Source organism: Cygnus olor, chromosome 23 (genome assembly GCF_009769625.2).
Source record: "Cygnus olor isolate bCygOlo1 chromosome 23, bCygOlo1.pri.v2, whole genome shotgun sequence".
Lineage (NCBI taxonomy): Eukaryota > Metazoa > Chordata > Aves > Anseriformes > Anatidae > Cygnus > Cygnus olor.
In genome coordinates, this window is record NC_049191.1 from 4548289 (window position 1) to 4567269 (window position 18981).

Genomic DNA, 18981 nt, shown 5'->3' on the forward strand with positions numbered 1-18981 from the left:
GGACCCCAGGGACCAGGAAACTCCAGGACACACCACCCGGGATGGGGACTGCCAGCCTCGGGGAAGGGGCTGAGCCCTGCATGCACGCACCCCAATGCTTACAAAAAAATGATGGTTTTATTAGAAATTAGAAAGAGAGAACATTAAAAACAAACACAACAGACCACTTTCTGAGATGCAACCAACAAGACGCAGACGAAGATAAACCACAGGGGCAGACGGCTCCCGAGGGACGCCGACACGGGGCAACATTGGTCCCAGAACACAGCTGCAGGATGGCCCCAGGGGCCCCCCCCGGGCCGGCTGCAGAAGGACCCCGAGCCCCCCGGGGCCGAGCGGTGACCAGCACCCACCCGGTGAGGGACACGGGGACACGGCTCCACGGCGCTGCCCGCGCCAACCCCAGGCATCCAAGGAGCTGTGGTACCAGGCTGGGGAAATTTTTAGGCATTTCCAAGCCCTGCTGCCCTGGGGGGGGGCTCTCAGAGCCCGGGGGGGTGGGGGGGCAGGATGTGGCCGCAGACCCTCCAAACCCCCAAAAATGATGAATAAAAAGCCCTTTTTTGTTCCCTACCAATCCCCAATGCTTCACAGTTGTGGTAGAGGAGAAAACCAGGTGGCGCATTGCAGCTCCCCCCTGGAGAACGGGGACAGGGGCTCTGCGCCCACCCAGCAGAGGAGGGTGGGGGGCACCCAGCGCGCCCCCCACCCCCAGCCCCAAATCCACGCTGACAGGGGAGGAGAAAGCCCCCAGGATGGGCAGAGCCCACGAAAGGACGGAGAGCAGCCAGAGCAGAGCAAGCACCAAAACCTCCTCGCAGGGTGCAGCTGATGGCAGCAGGGGCGGTGGCAGCCCTTCGGCTTTCCAAAGCCACCATCCAGGGGGGGAGCGTCCCAACCCGGGGGTCCCCACGTCCCCTGGGAGGGCAGCAGCCACATGGTCCCATAGCAGGGGCTGGGGTCGGGCAGCAGGACCCGGTGCCCCGTGGAAAGGGGTGACGGCACAGAGGGGCCGGGGGCCGTCCGGCTCCAGCTCCCAGCCCACCCCGTGCGCCCCCGGCCCCCAGGGGACGGGGACAAAACGGGCAGCGGGGGGGGGGGCCCAATCAGTCTTGCAGGAGGTGGACGAAGCTGGCGGGGAAGACACCGGTGCGGGAGCCGTCGCCCTCGATGAAGCCGACCTGGGGGTGCAGAGAGGGGTGTCAGGGGGTGTGGGGGGGTCCCACGGTGGGTGACGAGGGAGAGGAATGCGAGGACCGATGGCCACAAGCACTTGTGACTTGTCACCGGCAGCCTACGGTGACCATTGCCAGCACAGACGGGGCGGGGGGTGCCCATCCGTGGCCCCTCAAAATGAGCGGCCTGCTCAGGATGACAGGGAAGTGAGGGTGAGGGAGGGGGCTGCGCCCCGGGGGGGCTCACCCAGCTCTGCTCGTCCTCCTCCCGCGTCACCACGATCACCTCGCCCTTGGAGAAGGTCAGCTCCCGCGCCTTGTCCCCCTTGCAGTCAGCCACCGCCTTCACCCGCTTCTGCCTCCCCTTGGCCTGCGTGAGGAACGGAGTCAGCTGGGGGGGGGGGGGCAGCCACCCCCCCAAATCCACCCCAAGGGTTGTGACCCCCCCCCCCAATACCTCCATCCACCCCCCTGGGGCAAGAGCTGCAGGGACGCCTGGGGATGGAGGGGTCCCCACAAAGCTCCCCCCCCACACACCCCGTCCAAGCCCCCCCACCCCAAATCGTGCCACCTACCGGAGCGAATCGCCGGGGCATGGGCACGGGGGGCACCTTGCTCGGAGCGGGGTCCTCGGGGCTCTGGGGGGGGGCGGCCGAGCCGGCTTTGCCGGCCATGCCGCTGATGCGCCGGTACGAGCGGGTGCTCTCCGAGCTACCGGGGGCAGCGGGGGGGGCAGCGTCAGCCCCCCCCCGCTCCCCCGTCCCCCTCCCCATGAGGTCCTGGTGCCGTCGGGTTCCCCCATGGGACACCCAAGGGAGCAGGGCGCCACCCACAGCCCACCCAAATCCCAAAATGGGGGGAAAAAAAAATAAAATGTCCTAACTTCCAGTGGGTCCCGGTATCGGTGTCCCCCCTACAGGACCCGTGTCACCTCTAGGGACAGCCCCCCCTTCCCACACTGCCCCTGTCCCCTCCTCTGTCCCCAAGCCCTGGGGGGGTCCAGGCTGGCAGTGGGGAGGGGACCCCTTTGCTCCGACACCCCCAGGGACAATTTGGGATTCCTCCCACCACACAACCACCTCCCACCCACAATGCCTCCCCTGAATTTTGGGGGACCCCTACCCGAACTTGACGGGGGTGACATCGGGGGCCAGGCCTCCCGGCGGGGGCTGCACAGGGGGGGGACTCAGCTCCGGCCCCCTCCGCGTGGCCCCGCTCTCTGTTTCCGAGCGGGTCTCCCAGTACGCTGCCCGCCGCACCTCCGGGGGGCTGCGGGTACCAGTGGCCGGGGGGGACGCGGCCGCGCCGTCCAGGGCCCCCACGGAGGAGGAGGAGGAGGAGGAAGAGGAGAGGCTGCGTGGCGCGGGGGGGGGCCTCCGCCAGCCCCGAGAAGTGCGGTTCCGACGCCTGCCGGTGGAGCTCGGGGCGCTCTGGTGGGGGGGACACACGATGGGGACACTGAGGCTGGTGGCCTGGGGACGTGTCACGGCGAGCATCCCGCGGCGCGTGGCCCCCCGCCCGACTCACCCGTGGGGCTGGGGCCGGGTTTGGGGCGGGGGCCGCCCCGCGTGGGGTTTTTGAGGGGCAGCGGCGGGGGCATCTCCTCGCTGTGCGCCCGGCGGGGCGCGGGCCGCGAGGGCACCAGGATGGTCTCGTAGGTCTTGTTGGTGATGTCCATGCCCATGCAGCTCCAGCGGCCCTGGGGGCAGGCGGCGGGGGGGCTGGTGGCCAGAGGCGAGGAGCCCTTGAAGGAGCGCTGGAGGGGGCTCACCTGGGGGCAGAGACCCGGACCCAGAGCTGCTGGGGGCTCCCCCACCACCTGCAGCCCCCTTCTGCCCCCTGCCCTGTCCCGTTGATGGGGACGCAGGGTCTGTCCCTGTCCCCCCCCCAACCCTTGCCACCGTCTGGCGGGCACCTTCTCCTCCAGCTCGTCCTCGCTGTCGTAGGTGTACTCCTGGGGGGGCTCCCAGTCGTAGTCCACGTGTACCTGCAGGGAGAGCTTCCCCGCCTGCGCCTGCTCCAGCTGGGTGACAGGCGGGTGTCAGCGGGGGGGTGGACAGGTCCCAGGTGCCCCTCACCCCAGCATCAGCGCCCTCCCCATCCCCCTGGTCCGCCCCCACCCCACCTACCAGCTCCTCGCACTCGGTGTGCTTCAGCCTCCTCGCCACGTCCAGCGCCGTCTCGCCGGCCGCGTTCACTGCACGAGGGATGGAAGGGGACAGATCCAGGCTGCTCCAGGGGGACAGCCCCGAGCAAAAGGCTTGGCCTCAAGTCCGTCCATCCCCCCCCAAGCCCTATATCCCGGCCCCGTACCCGTGGTGAAGGCAGCTTTGCCTTTCAGGAGCAGCTTGAGGCAGTTGGGCTGGTTGTAGAGCGCGCCGTAGTGCAGAGCCGTGTTCCCGTCCTGCGTCACCCGGTCCAGCGTCCCCCTGCGCAGAGCCGGGACAGCTCCAGAGCGTGCGAGCATCGCTCCCCATCCTCACGGGGATGCGCCGGCACCTCGGGGACATCACCGGGACACCACGGGTGATGGGACCCCCGCTGGACGCACCCGTTCTGGATGATGAAGTCCACCAGCGGCAGGGACGACCTGTCGGCGTAGCGCACGGCCATGTGCAGCGCCAGCTCGCCCGCGTCCTGCCGGGAGGGTGGGAGAGGATAGCTGAGCCCAGGGACCCTCCGCAGCTCGGAGGCTGAGCGAATCCCTCACAGGGGCTCCCGGAGACGGGGACGAGCCACGAACGCTGCTGGCGTGGGGCTCACCTGGCCCTCGGGGCTCGCCAGGGGCTTGGCCAAATCGTGCCCTTCGGCGAAGGCCTGCAGCAGCGCCAGCAGGTCGCGGGTGCGGATGGCGTCCCAGAGGCGGTGGGGCTCGTCGCGGCCGCCCCGCTGCACGTAGCGCCGCTCCATGTACTTGGCCACGATGTACTCCTTGCGCGCGCTCCTGCGGGGCGGGAGGCATCAGCGGGCATCCCCGCACCTCGCCCCCCTCCCAAAGTCGTATTTGGGGGGGAAGCTCTGCGAGAGGTGCAGGTCCCGATGTCCTGGCGATGACACCGGGAGCCCCCAGTCCTCGGGCTGGGGACAATGGGGACACAGAGCCCCCCACCGCAGCCTGCTCCGTGCCCCCCCAGCAGTGCCAGACTCACATATCGCTGCCGGCCGAGGGTTTAGGGCAGTCCTGCGTGGGCAGCGTGGCCTCCATGATCTCGTTGAAGCGGGTGTTCCCGACGCTGACGGCCAGCTGTGGCGAGAGGGGCAGGGGGAGACGAGCCCTGGGCAGAGAGGGGCCACCCACCCTCCCCAAAATCCTGGCCGTGCTTGCCCTGGGATGTCCCATCCCCATCATGGGGGGATGGAGAGGGGAATCCACCGGATCCAGCCAGGATCTTGCCATCCACCGTCTCCCCCAGGGATGAGCCTTTCTCCCAGTTTGTTAGAGCAGGGAGCAGGTCCTGGGGGGCTGCCAGCATCTTCCCCTCCATTAGCAATCACTTCCCAGAGCCTCCCCCGCATCCCTGGAGCACCACACTGGGGGCTGCAAAGTGCAGCTGGGGAAACCGAGGCCAGCTGGTGAGAGTGCAGACCAGGAGGGAGGAGGAGGAGGAGGGTTGAAACCCACACCCAGGAGGTTTGGGAGCCCCCGAGCCCCCAAGCAGAGGGTGTTTCCCGGTGGATGCCAGACCCCCAGGTTCAGGGAGCCGCTTACCAGCAGCTCGGAGGTGCTGAGGACGTCCAGAGTGAGGGACTGGATGCGGGAGTAATGCACGCCCAGCTCCCGGTGGATGCCGGAGCACTCGATGCACGTCAGGATGCCCAGGTTGGTGGAGAGCCACGTGGGGTCTGCAGGGCACGGCGGGGTGGGGGGCTCAGCATCACCTCCTGGCCCCTCACTGCTTCCATCCCGCTGCATCCCGCACCCCAGATCCCCAACCTACCGGGGGCCCCGCAGTCGCAGCACTGCTTATTTCCCGGCATGTTCTTCACCTCGCCGATGACCAGCTTGGTGAGCTCCTGCACGCCGCCGTCCGCCGCGCCGCCCGCCGAGGCTGCCCCGCCGTTGGGCTCGCCCTTGAAGGCATTGCTCAGGGCTTCGTCCTTGCTGTTCTGCAGCACCGAGACCCACCTGGGCAGGGGGAGCAGAGCCGGGCGGCCTCGCGGGGATGCACCGGGGCCGGCGCCACGCGGGGCGAGGGGTGCAGCCACGGGGGATTTAAGCCCTGGGGTGCTTTGCACGCTCGCGTGGGGTGGGGACGGCCCCGGCACTTACACGACGCACTCCTGCTCGTCCTCGGCTTGGAAGTGGTACGTCCTGTTGTCTGCAGGGACGGGGACAAAGGTGAGCTTTTAGGAACGCATAAGATTGCAGAAAGGGGCTGGAACAGGGCATTTAGGATCAGGTTGCACAAGGTTGCAGGAAGGGGCTGGAGCTACTGCTAAGGGCTGCTCTGAAAAAATCACCGCGCATCGTTCTTCCGACACCCTGCTGCCACCTCTTGCTGTCTGGAGCTCGAGGCAGCCAGCACCTTGCAGGGCTTTGTCCTTCCTCCGTAAAAAAAAAATCACGTGCACCCCTCACACCCTGGGATACCCACCCGGGGTCTGTCCCCGGGGACCCACAACCGGACCCGCGAGGCACTCACGCGTCACCAGGTCGAAGCACTTCTTCTCCTCGGCGTGGGGCCGCACTTGGCACGTCAGCAGGTTCAGCTTGACGGGGGGGGCGGTTTATCTGCAGGGTGGGGGGATGGAGGGGGGTTAGAGAAGGTCCCCAGAGGATCGCTTTTGGGGCACGCAGGGGCTCAGCACCTCTCCAACCCCCCGCGTGTTCCCTTTGCAGAACGGGGCTGGGATCGGGGCTGCACTTTGCAGCCTCTGCCCCCAGATGGCAGCACACCCTCCCCAAAATGACTCCGGGTCCCTTGGCCTCCTCTGCAGCCTCAACACCCCCTAAAACCCCCACTGTCCCCACTAAAACCCCCATCCCACCGGCACACAGCAAACGCGGGGGGCGAGGGACCCCCCGCTATGACAACCCCAAGCTGGCGGCTTGCTTTGCTGCCGGGGTGCGGGTGGGATGCTCGGGGAAAGGCCCTACAGCCAAGGTCACATTCCCAAAGGACAGGAGACATGGAGCTGGGTGGTTTTTGGGGCAGCACCCAGCAGGGGATGGCACAAACTGGGCTCTGCAGTTTGGGGCACACAGCGCGCCGCCAGGCACCGCTGCGGGGTCTGCGCCGGGCGGTACGTGCCGGCAGCACCCCACGTAGCACCTCGGGGTGACCACGGGGCTGAAGGTTCCCCCCCCCCGCCGCCCTCACCGTGCTGTGGGAGATGGTCAGGCAGCCGTACTTCACGCCGCACTTCCTCTTCTGCCACACTTTGCGGATCCTGAGCCAGAGCAGGAGGGGTGAGGAGCCAAGCAGGAGGGGCAAGGACCCACGGCGCATCCCTGACCACATCCACCCACCCCAACCTGCCCCCAGCACCCCCGGAGAGGCTCCATGGCTTTCGGATCTAGGGTCGTGCTTCCCACAAGTTGCCGAGCACAGGGGTGGAGACCCCCTTGGGGCTATAAGAGCATTATTTTCCCCCCTAACCCATCCCAGCAGGATGATTTCCGCCCCCATGCCCAGGGGACACCAACCCATCACGATGATGACACCAACCCATTACGGGGGTCCCCTGCACCACATCCAAACCTCCTCCTTCCTTCCCCACCTGCAGCTGGACACCCACCCATCCCGACCACCACCTCCAGGGCTCCTCCAGCCAGGAGAAAATGGCATTCTCCAAGCCTTTAGACCTCCTTAAGACCAGACGGGACCAACAGCACCCAATGGTCTGTGTAATGGACCCAAACCCTCACCCAAAGGTGTCCCCCCTCGGACGCCCTCACCCGTCGCTCTTCTTGTACAGGAATCCCGACTTCTCTGTCCCGTACTGCTTGTTCCCTTGGTGCTGGTGGATGCTGTAGCCGCTGCCGGAGTTCTTCCTGCTCAGGTTTTCCTGAGCTCACCAGGAAAAGAAAAAAAAAAAAAAAAAGCATTTAGAAAGCAATGTGAGAGGGGCAGAAGTGGCCGAGCCCCCTGGAGGACCTCGCTATGGAGTCAGAGACCTTCGTCCCCTTCGAGCATCCCTCCTGCTCTGCTCCCATGGATGTCCCTATGGATATCCTCCCCATGAATGTCCTCCAAGCATCCCTCCTGCTCTGCTCCCACAGATGTCCTCCTCCCTGTAGATGTCCTCCCGTGGATGTCCTCCTCCACCCTATAGATCTCCTCCCACGGATGTCTTCCTCCCTATAGATCTCCTCCCGTGGACGTCCTCTTCTCACTGATGCCCTCCGCCCTACAGATCTCCTCCCACGGATGTCCTCCTCCCTGTAGATGTCCTCCCATTGATGTCCTCCACCCTATAGATCTCCTCATCCCTGTTGGTCTCCTCCATGGATGTCTTCCACCCTAGAGATCTCCTGGCATGGAAGTCCTCCTCCCTGTAGATCTCCTTTCATTGATGCCCTCCACACTATAGATCTCCTCCAATGGATGTCCTCCTCCCTACAGATCTCCTCTCATTGATGTCCTCCACCCTATGGATCTCCTCCCACGGATGTCCTCATCTCTGTAGATTTCCTCCCACGGATGCCCTCCACCCTACAGATCTCCTCCCACTGATGTTCTCCTCCCTATAGATCTCCTCCATGGACGTCCTTCTCCCATGGAGGTCCATCTCCCTGTAGATCTCCTCCTCCCTATACATCTCCTCCATGGATGTCCTGCTTTGCTCCTCCCCAGCCCCCCTTTCCCCGCTGCCCCCCGTCCCCCAGCCAAGGACACCTCCCTCTGCTCAGCACCCAGCGCCCAGCACCCTCCCGCCCCACCACCTGCTCTCACCTCCTTGCTGTCCAGCTGCAGGATGCTGCGGAGGGAATCGCGGGTCTGCGTCAGCTGCTTCACCTCCTCCTCCTGCGCCTGGTGGAGCTGGAAAAGGAGCGGGGACCGCAGGTGTCCTGGGGGGGGGACAGCCCGAGGAACACGTCCACAGGGCAGCGTGGGGGGTGCTGGGGGACTCACCGCGTGGAGGGACACGGCGAGCTTCTCGATGAAGGGGTAGAGGTTCTGGGCAGCCTTCCAGCCGTCTTGGAAGAAACTGGGCATTGATTTCACGCCATTAAGATGCAAATGGGGAAAACGGGGAAAAAAAGAGCTTATTTAGAGAAAGCGTGGCAGGGGGAAGCAGCAGCAGCACCCCCCCCACCCTGGGGAAGCTGCTCTTGCTCTGCAGCTCCCTCGCTGCTGGGACGTGGAGGGATGCTGCAAAGCCCACGTCCAGCCCGTGGGGTCCGGGTACCCCAAATATTTCAGGTGTTTGGGACACAGGGTTGGCCTCTTGCTCGATGCAAGCTGATCTCACCGGGGCTGAGGCCAGATCCTGGCCCCTTTGGGTCCCTTCCCCGGCTGACAGCACGCCCGTGGCCAGTGCCACTGCTCCCTCCCTGCCTCAGTTTCCCCACTCGAGAGCCAGAGGGGTGCGAGGGAAGGAGGGGGATGTTCCCCCTGCCCCGAACACCCCCGCTACGAGCTCCAAGGCTACCGGCAGAGCTGCTCGGCTGAACTCATCCCTGGAAATCCATCCAGAAACCAAATCATCGGCTACATCCCCGGCCAAGCCCCTTCCCCCAGCCCTTACGGACACGTTTGCATCTCCTGGAGCCAACAATCCCGACCGGACAGCGTCGGGCCCTGCCCAGCACCTTCCCCAGGAGCTCTGTGGGGTCGCTCAGCCCCCAGGACAGGGAGCGAGGTGTCCCCAAAACCCCCCACCGAGCGTTCCCGGAGGGTGACAGCCGAGCCCGGGGACGGGCACCTACTTGTGCTGGGCATGGAACAAACTTGATGAGGCTCTGCAGGAAATCCGGCCCTTGCTTCATCTGACTCTCGCTGGCTTTCAGCAGGTACTGGGGGGGGGAGAAGGCAGCCGGTTAGACGGCGGGGATGAGGACCGGTCCTTGCCCCCCCTTCCCCGCGTGGGCCGGAGGGTTTGGACGCTGGCTCGGTTTCAAGAAGCCACGATGTCGGGTGTGAAGTCAGCTCGCCGGGGACCACCCTCAGAAAACCTGGAGCTGGAGGTGCTCCAGCCCTGCAAAGTTCAAGGGCCGAGGCGGGCCTCCAGGGTTTCCAGCCGGGCACGCTTCTCCCGCTGCTTATTACTTCTGGAGTTAATAAATAACCCGAACCCAAGTCGCTGAGGAAAAAAAATAAACAAAAAACTGAATGAGTTTTGTACATCAAACCTGTCCCTCAACCTGCAGGCGGAAAGAAAAAGGAAGCCCAGACCCCTGGGTCAGGCAAGCCCCACGCAAAGAGAGGAGCCTGGAGCCTCCCCTGGGCGAGCTCAGCCTCAGCCCCGCACAGCTGGAGGCTGGCCTCCTCCCTCCCTGCCTCCCCACGATGTGTTTTGGGAGGCGAGCGGAGGGGAAGGCGGCCAACTTCCAGCTGCAGGGGCTTTCCACAGCCCAACAGCCCCGGGGCGTGCTGGAGCCCCCAGGGGACCCCACGTCTCCTCTGCTGGGGGGCCGCCAAGGGTAGGGGAGCAGGATGGAGGGGGGCAGCTCCCAATGTGGCCGAGGTGGCACATGGGGAGGGGTTGAAGGGGGCTTTGTGGGGGCTTCGCTGCCCTGCCAACGATGCCCTGAGGTGGTGGTGACAGGGGACTGTCCTGCTGAGACCCCTGGTGGGGGTCCCCGCTGCGCCCACCCACCCACGGGAACTCCCCAGCGAGGAGCTGTGCCCCGCAGAGCACCCCTGGGGTGGAAACCCATCGCGCCCCCACCCCAGAAAGCAGCAAACACCGCGTGCACACGAGCGTGCACACACATGCACGAGCGTGCCAGCCCACAGCACCCCCGATTCCAGGCGGGCACCCGTGCGCAGGCGCTGCTGGAAGCGGCCCCTCCCGGCCGGCCGCGTTTCCATGCGCTGTTATTTATTTAACAGTGCTGCTATTCAAAGCACTGACTCATTCTGGCCCAGCCCCAGCCAGCAGCCCCGACCCCGCTGCGGCGCTGCCTCCTCCCCGCCACACCTGCCCTTTGCTCCCCCAGGAGCCCGGGGACAGGGGAGGGGACTGGGGGAGAGCCCGGGACGGGGGGCTGCGGGCGCTGGCACCAGGTCTGTGTCCTTTGCTTGTGCCACAACTGTGTGCTTGGGGACCTGGAGAGCCTCTCTGTTTTTGCCAGTAGGGCAAAACTGCAAAGCCAAACTGCATCTTTCAGGGGTTTTCATCCAAAGGATCGCCTTTTGCCCCAAATGTCCAGCCCCTGGTTTGGCAGAGGAGGTGTAGGATCAGGACCCGGAGGACGTGGGTGCAATGCCCCGGTGCTCCCTGCAGGGTATCCCACCTGCACACCGCATCCTGCAGGGAGCAGACACAGCCCCACGGCGGGGGATGGAGGTCCCCCGAGCCAGGACCACCACGGGGACACACGGGGACGGGGACAGACGAGTGCCCTGCGCTGCACCCACCGGACTGCTCTGGTGGTGGGGGACGGGGACTGAGCACCCTGCACAGCTCTGGCCACAGCGGTCCCCCTTGCGTCCCCCCGACCCCCGAAGGGGCCCCAAGCCCCCCGGCGCAGCCCCCACCTCGCACATGTGGAGCTGGAAGGAGCGCCGCTCCTTCTGCATGTCCTCGGCCAGCTACGCCGGCGGATGGTTCCGCCTGGATGACCCCCGCCAGGCGGGCGCGCTCCTTCTCCTTCTCCATCTTCCCCCTGTGGGACGGCACGGGGGACAGCTCGGGGACAGCCCTGCCCGAGTGGGGGGGGACCTCGGGGACGACCCTGCCCAAGAGGGGGTCCCCAGGGAGCTGCAGAGGTGGCAGAGGGGGTGGGATGGGGCAGGGGGCTGCGCTGGGATGGACCAGGGGAAGCCTCCCCAAGGCTGGCCCAGAGCCTGGCTGCAGCCCTGCACAAAACACTCTGTGCGCGGGGGGATTAGGGGGATTTGCTCCGGGCATGGGGTCGCTTACACTTTGGTCTCGTAATCCCTTCCAGGCCTTTTCGATCTGCTTCTTGGAGTCCTGCAGCGAGAGGAGAGAGGGGACGGCAGCCGTTAGGGGAGGCGAAGGGACGGGCACAGACCCGGTGGCACCAAAGCAGCGTCCCAAAAGTGAGGGCTTTGCTTTTGCAGCGCTGTGCCAGCGCCCTGCCCTGCTCCCCCTACTGCGGGGACATCGCCGCTGCGTCTCTGCCTCTTGCTCCGTGCCGCGAGCCGTGTCCCCAGGGCTGCGTTTTGTCCCCATACAAGGGGACCTGCAGCCGAGGAGCCAGGGCTGGGGACTCACCAGGCGGCCGTCCTTCAGCTGCCCCTTCAGCAGGCTGTCCAGGGGGAAGGAGACGATGTTGTTTCAGGTTCTGCACCTGGAAAGGGCAGAGACGGGGACGGGGTTACCCCAGGGGCATTCCCGCATCGGGGCAGGCCGGGAAGCAGGAGCTCGCATCCTTTCCAGCACTGGGGGCTCCCCCCAGTAAAATCGCTGCCCAGTAAGGGTTAAAGAGGCTGGAAACGGGGCCGGCCTGCAGGCAGGGGCAGGCTGGGCTTGCTGAGAGCTGGCTGCAAGATGTCTGACACGGGGCCCTTCCCACAAACCACATCAGCGCCGCGGCTGCCAGAACTGGAGCTGCTCCCCCCCATCGCCGCCCCGGCCCCGGCCCCGTCCTCCCCGCGGCACGGCGCAGACACCCGGCGGGCAGCCGGCAGTGCCACCAGGCCGGGACCTCCTGAGGTCCAGGAGGGCTTCCCAAAGCGTCCCCTCCCTGGGCTGGGGGACCGGGGGTGTCCCCAAAAGCACTGCGGCACGCAGAGGGGACGCGGGAGCCTGCTCCCATCCCGGTGCCTCCCCGTCTGACCCCAAACCCTGGGGTCCCCACGGGGCAGCACCCAATGTGGGGCTGTTGGAGCAGCTCCAGCACCCTTGTAGGGTGATCCCAGCTGGGCACGGACCGGGGCTCGGTGCGATGCTGGGCACACACCGCGTCCTTTTGCATCGGAGAGGAAACTGTGATGCTGCAAAAACCTAGAATTCCTTTCAAAGGCTCTAGAGGGGTTTTGCTCCCCGACATCACAGGGGGAGAAACCCAGCCCCGGGGCAGGAACCGGCCCCAAAGGCTGGGAAACGGGGCGCCCCATCCTTCCGCCGTGCGTGCGGCGCCGGGATCCCGCTGCAGAGCAGCTCCCGGGGAGGGTTTGGAGCAGGGGCGGCTGCGGGCGGCCGTTCCCACGCCTGCAGCACGTGGCACAGGGGAGGCGCAGCGCGGGCACTGCCCTCGCCCAGGGAACCGGTTCGGCTCCTTCCCCGCCACGTTTTCCCCACGGAGCCCCCGAGCACGGGGCTCTGGCCGGGCCGGGATGGCCGCGATGGGGAGGAGAGGAGCGGGGAGGCCCGGGCTGGGGTAACTGGGAGAGGAGGATATGAAATCTGAAATTCCTGCTGGGGGAAGGGCAGCAGCAAGGAGTCTGCTCCTTAAGCAGAGCCAGAGGGTACAAACGCCCCTTTTTTTGGGGGTGGGCTTCAAAAGGGACCGGAGGGCAGCGAGAAGCCAGCGGGGGATGCCCCAAGGCTTTGCTGCAAGGCCCCAGCTCCCTCCAGATCCCACCCAGCACAAAGCCCAGCACACCCCAGGAGCCCAGCTCTCCCCCCAGGCTATCAAACCCTTCCAGCCTCGACAAATCAAAGCAAGAAGATGCGTTTGGAGAAAAGAGACCCCGAGAAGAGCCGTGGCCCCCCCCTCCCATGGCGGGGATGGCTCCAGCCGCCTCTGCTGCCTCCCGCGCGGCTGCGGCTCCCCACGGCCCCGCTGCGCGCTCAGCGTGGCTTTGATTTACTTCTTGGCAAGCGAGATCAGAGATGTGAAAAAAAAAAAAAAAAGGAAGAAAGGGGAAAAAAAAAACAAAACCAGCAGCCCCAACCGCACGGCAAATCGCAGCGTCGGTGTCCCCAGCAGAGCTGGGAGGGAGCTGGAAAATCCAGCGGAGGGGGTATCGGGTGGCCCGCGAGCATCCCCGAGTCTGGGGTGGGATCTGGGACCTCCTGCTGCGGTGGAGGGCAGCTGTGCTGGGTCTCTGCCCCAAATCCAGATGCCTGGTGCAGATTCTCCCCAGCTTGGCCCCAGCAGGACGGGGGAAGCAGGCTGAGGTTGCTCCCCGCGGGGTCGGCGGCTCACCAGGTTCTTGAAGAGCGCGGTGACCTCGCGGGTGAAGACGGCCAGGTTGAGGAAGCCGGTGGAGAGCTCGTGGTTGTTCTGGGAGAGGTGGTTGTTGCCGAAGTTCTCCAGGGCCTCGCTGTACTGCTCCTCGTTATCCACGTGGGCTGCGCAGGGGGACAACAGCGGTGAGGTGGGGACGGTGACGGGGTGGCCCTGCGGGACCCCCTTCCCCAGGAGGTCCCATCGCGGGTACCACCCGCACCCACGTCCCTGTCCCTTTGGAGCGGAGCAGGACACCAGCAATGCTCCTTATACAACCCCCCCAAAGCTCTTGATTTACATCTTTACCCCTTTTTCGGCCAGCTTCCGGCACCCCAGCACATTCCGAGCACCCGTGTCCCCAAGGGCCACCACCGCGGATGGCACTGGGGGAGGATGTGACCGTGGCAGCCCGGGGACGCCCAAGATCTCTCGAAGCCGACTTACTGAGCCCGGAGACGTGAATGGCTTTCACATTTCCTTATTCTCTGGAGCACAGCTTGGTCCCCGTCCAGGCTCTGCAAAAGCAAAGGAACAAAACCCTGTCAGCGCCCCCCTGCCCCGCTGGCCACACAGGGCTCCTTGGCCAGGCGCCTGCTCTGCCACACAGATGTGCGGGGCAGCAGCCAAGCTCCCAGGGACAGGAGCTGGAAGCACCCGGCCCTGTGCAGGATCGGTGCTGGGGATGCCGCAGCTGCGGTGCCCGGCCGGTCCCATGCCAGCCCCGCGGTCCCCACGGTCCCGATCGCCCGGGGAGGTGATGTTGGAGCAAGGCGGTAGCGCAGAGTGACAGGTTTTGGGACAGCGTCTGTTTGGAAGCAAACAGCTCCCAGCAGCTGCGAAAATGCCTCCGTGGCTCCCCCAGGGGTTGTTTCAAGCAGGGAGAGGAGGAAGGCAACCCCGTGACGCAGCACAGATGCGCCAGGCTGGCCCAGCCGCGCCAGCACATGTCCCCATGGGATGGGCACAGCACCAGAGGCACACGAAGGTCCCCAGCTCCGCGCACGGCAGAGCCGAAACCAAAACCTGCATCCTGCCGATGCCCAGCAGGGACCGAAACGACAAATCTCACCCCGAGGGACTTGGCTTTCTGCAAAATCTTGACCCGTGCGGGGTCTCAGTCGCAGCCCCCAGCCCCATACCCCAACGCCATCCCGCACGCAGCCGCAGCCCTGTCCCCGCTCTGTCCCTCGCCACGGGCACGGTGCCCTCACAGCCAACATGCGCCGAGCATGGGGGCAAACAGCACCCAGCCCCAACTCCAACCCCATCCCCAAACCTGACCCCAACCCCAACCCCAACCCTGCCCAGGCAGCCGGAGCCGCGCGTAGCAGGAAAGGGTTAAGGCCGCCTTGGCTGCGCTGCAGGTACCAGAGGCATGATAACAGGCTGGAAATATTTGGAGGGCGTGAACGGCGAGCAGGGCGAGGGATGAAACCGCCGAGGAATTACAATAAAGAGGCTCTCTCTCGCGCTCTCTCGCTCGAGCGAAGGTTTTCGGGCTGATGTCAAGGCCCATTTCCTGACAGCGGGGTCAGCCCGGCTCCGGCGCCTCTCTCCTCAAGGCCCCTCCTGGATGAGGTGCTGCCCAGCAGCTTTGGCCGGGACGAGGCAGTGGGGGGGGGGGCAGAAGCCAACCCCTCCCTCTCCTTGGGAGTCTCTCACCAAGGAGGAGGATGCTGGGGTGCCCCGAAGCCTCCCATGCCCCTCTGTGCCCTAAATCCAGTGCCCCAAGCTCTCTGGAGCTGTGCTGCGGGGCAGAGGCTCCTCCTGCCTGGGGGCGGGACGCAGCAGATGATGCCGTGAGCCCCCACGCATGACTTTGCCCCAGGGAGGCCTTGGTGCTGCCCGAGAGCAGCCCTGGGCGGGCAAACCGGCCAGGCACGGCCTCGGGAAGGGGAAACTGAGGCAACGTGGGACGCTGGATGCACGCAGGCACCGCACAGCCAGGGGACGCAGCTGCCCCGGTGCCACAGCATGGGGCAGCCCCCCAGGAGCGCGGCCCAGAAGGATGCTGGAGGTGGGGCAGCACGGAGAGGGACGGGACAACCCGGAGAAGGGGTCACATCGGCACAGCCGGTGGTGGTGACAAGGGATTCCCTATGGGGGCGGTGGGAGGAAGGGACCCGCACCTGCACCGCAGCCGCCTGGGGACCCCGAGCACTCCTCCTCGCCCTGCTCAATGGGGGCCATTCTTCGGCCCCCCCTCGCCGTGCCGCCCGGGGAAGGCGCGGCGATGGGGCCGGGGCTGGAGGCGGCGCTGCTGCCGGGGCAGGATGCGGCTGCTCCGGGTGCAAAGGGCAGAGCAGGGCAGGACGCCGTGTTTACTCTGCGATGGGGCAACGCAGGATGCGGCCGCCAGCTCCGCAGCCTCTGCCCGGCCATCCCGCACCGACACCTCTCAATCACCCAGAACCACCGGGGGCAGGATGCGGCCCTTCTGCTCACACCAGAGACCCGGCCTCGGGTCCCCTCCCCGTGCCTCATCCTGCTTTTATTTCTCAGCCAAAGCCCCCATGGGATGTGGCTCCTGCCCCACCATCCCAAAGCCACACGAGACCCCCGGGAGGGGACAGCCCGTTGTAATCCCAGGAGGGAAACTGAGGCACGATGCAGAGGATACCTGGGAGGACCTCGGTGGTCCCACAGCCTCCTGCCCTCAGCACCCTGCTTCGGCGCAGCTTTGGGGTGCTGGGGGGGTCGCGCTGCCCCCTCCAGCAGACAGCGCCTGGGCTCCCATCCAGCAGCGCTGAGCACCCTCCGGCTTCCCAAAGCACCAGCATGGATGTGGGGCAGGGACAGGCGGTGACACAAAGCCCCAGCCCCCCCGGTCCTCCCTCCCAAAGCAGCCGCTGTTTATTTTCCTTGCCTGACGCTATCACCCCGTCGAGGATCAGCCGGCGGCGCGGGGCTGGGGCTGGTTTGTTTGGATTTCCCTCTTCCCCTCCGCCGGGGCTGGGTGTCGAAGGCCTGGCTGCCTTTCGGCTCCCCCGAGGGTCCCCGCAGCCCCCTGGCAGACACGTGCCCCCCGGCCCCTCTCCCCCGAAGACCTCAGCCGCTGTCACAAGTCTCGGCGCTCAGCCACGCTCGCTGGAACGTTCCCAAGCGAACCCCCCCCCCCACAAATACCCGTCCCCCTTCCCCAAATCGCAGCCTCCCCAGGGAAGCCGAGCGGCCAAACGAAATTCCTGCCGCTTCCTCCTGCCTGGAGCTGCCTCCCCCCTCCCGCCGAGAGAAAGAGCCAGAGCCAGGGGTGAGCACGTGCTGGCGGGGCCCGGGATGCTCAGCACCATCGGGTGCTGGGTTTCCAGCCCGGGGGCTCCCTTCCCGCTGCCCCCGGGGCTCCGAGGGGGCCTGCGCCGGCCCCATGAGCTCTGGCTCCCTTTCAAAGCCATTCCTTCGCTAAGAGAAATTGGCAAAGGACACGGGACCAGCTGGAAACAGCCTCTATTGGAGGCAGGAGTGGGGAGAGAGGGATAAGTGCACCCCGCCACCCCTGCTCGAGCCCCATCAATACTGTTGGGGGGCTAAAAATCCCACCCCAGCTTTAATAGCGACGGGTGCCCCCCCGGGACACCTCGACCCTCAGGGCGCAGCAGCTCATAGCCCTGAGCCACGGGGCCGATGCTGAGCCCAGCCCTGGGGACGGAGTCAGCCCCTGGGCAGCACCCAGAGCTGGAAACGAAACCAGAGCTGGAACGGCAAGGTTTTGCCCGTTTCTGCAGGCCTTGGCCCCAGAAAATGCGTGGTGGGGCGGAGGATGGAAACAGCCGCCCCGGCTGGAGGGTCCCGAAGCAGCGGCTCAGGGCGAGCGCCGGGGGACCGGCCCCACATCCCCGGGCGCTCGGAGACGGCGGCGCAAACAGCAGCCCCCCAGAAAACTTTCCAGGTTCCTCTTTCCCACGAGCCATCGGCGACAGCAGCGGCCGAGCCCTCGGCAGAAGTGAAAAATGAAAACCTGGGAGAGCTGCAGCGAGTGACACAAACCCCGCACCGAGCGGGGCCGGCATCCCCGGGGGGCTCGGAGCAAAGCGGGGCGAGGGGGGGGACCCCAGTAATAGAAACCCAAGGAAAGAGGCGGGTGCTCGCCGCGGGGCCAGCACTACAGGGTGCCCGAGGCTCGGGATAGGGGCGCAGGGGGTGTCCCCAGGGGGAAGCGCAGCCCAAGCCTCCCCCCAGCCCCGCTCACCTCCTCCAGAGCCCCCACCGCCCCCCGGCACTTCTGCATCTTGGAGGCGAAGCGGGCGGCAGCCGGGGAGCTCAGGTCCTCGCCGGTCACGGCCAGGAACTCGGCCACGCTGATCTGCTCGGGCATGGTGCGGGCGGGGCACCGGGGGGGGGGGGACGGGGGGGGGCACGGGGGCAGGGGGCTGAGCCGGGAGCGCACCGGGGGAGCGCACGGGGGGGGGGAGCGCCGGGGCTGCACCGGGGCTGCACCAAGGAAGCTGCTGAGCGTCCGGGGCCGTGGGGGCCGGTGGGGGGGCCAGGGGGTGCCGGGGGGTGCCGGGGTTCCCGGGGCCCGGCTCAGCGCCCCATCCCCTGCAGGCGGGCGGGGCTGCACCGGGGAGTTTCTCCCTCTGCCCGCCCGCTCCCTCCCCGCCGCCGTGACGTGGGCAGCGCCGCCCGCCCGCCCGTTAAAGGCGAAGCGCCCCGGTGCCCCCCCCTCGGAATTCACCCCCCCCCCCACCCCCCCACCCCCCCCCCCCCCCCCCCCCCCCCAGCAGGGGCCGTCCCGGGGCACCAGCGGGCGCGGGGGCTCCGTCCGCAGCCGGGGACCCAGGGTGCCGAACCCCTCCGTGCACCCCCCCCCCCAGTCCGGCCTCGCGCCCCCGCTGTCGGGCTGGGAGCGGAGAGGGGGGGACCCACGGCAGCCCCCCCCCCCCCCACGCGGGGAGAGGCCCCGCGAGATGAGGGCAAAGCACGGGGTGGGAAGGGCAGCGTGGGTCCTGCCCGCACCGCGGGGGCTGCGGCAGGCAGGGACAGGAGATGGGGACACCCAAGGTGGCCCCTAAAGGCCACAAAGGCTCGACCTTAAATCCAAATTAAATCCAGATTAAATCCCCACCCCCCGCCCCCCAAGCACTCGGCTGTCCCCATGCCCTGCTTGGCCCTGGAGGGGGGGGCTCGGTGCACAAGGAGCAGAGCCCACGCACCCCGCTCCGTGCCTCCGGTGCTGCCCTGAGGCTCTGCTCGGAAACGTCCCCCAAAAAAAGAAGTGAGAGCGAAGGAGGAGTGGGGAAACAAACGGAGGGGTGTCCGGGGGGGGCTGAGGAAGGAGAATCCGATGGCAAACAACAGGAAAGGAGAAGCAGAAGAGGAGGGGGGTGGCAGGGACACGGAGCCACTTCTGGAGCACCCTGCTTTGCCGTGGAGAGGCAGCACGGGGGCTCCGTGTCCTGCCAGCCCCTTGCCTCGCCCAGGCCATGCAGGTCCGAGGAGCTGGATTTTGGGTTCCCTTTTCCTGGTGATTTGCTGCAAGGACAATAAATTAATTAATAATAAAAAAAAAAAGGGCCTTTGGGTTTCCCAGCAGAGGACACGAGGATGCTCTGCAGGACC

At 66.5% G+C, this 18981-nt stretch overlaps 1 protein-coding gene across 1 annotated transcript; it reads right to left on the minus strand.

Annotated features, from left to right (window-relative positions):
- Positions 1–98: 98 nt before the first annotated feature.
- ASAP3 (ArfGAP with SH3 domain, ankyrin repeat and PH domain 3) lies at positions 99–17836 on the minus strand. The gene is given in 33 exon segments (XM_040535039.1): positions 99–1181; positions 1423–1545; positions 1751–1886; positions 2298–2542; positions 2544–2605; positions 2703–2946; positions 3091–3198; positions 3305–3372; positions 3489–3604; positions 3727–3812; positions 3939–4119; positions 4325–4419; positions 4885–5018; positions 5114–5301; positions 5446–5494; positions 5819–5897; positions 5899–5907; positions 6497–6566; positions 7075–7184; positions 8072–8158; positions 8252–8327; positions 9049–9065; positions 9067–9135; positions 10823–10882; positions 10884–10950; positions 11208–11224; positions 11226–11258; positions 11523–11585; positions 11587–11598; positions 13402–13547; positions 13870–13898; positions 13900–13940; positions 17612–17836. Coding segments are annotated over 33 exon segments (3021 nt in total). The 5' UTR covers positions 17738–17836; the 3' UTR covers positions 99–1106.
- Between the last annotated feature and the right edge of the window lie 1145 nt (positions 17837–18981).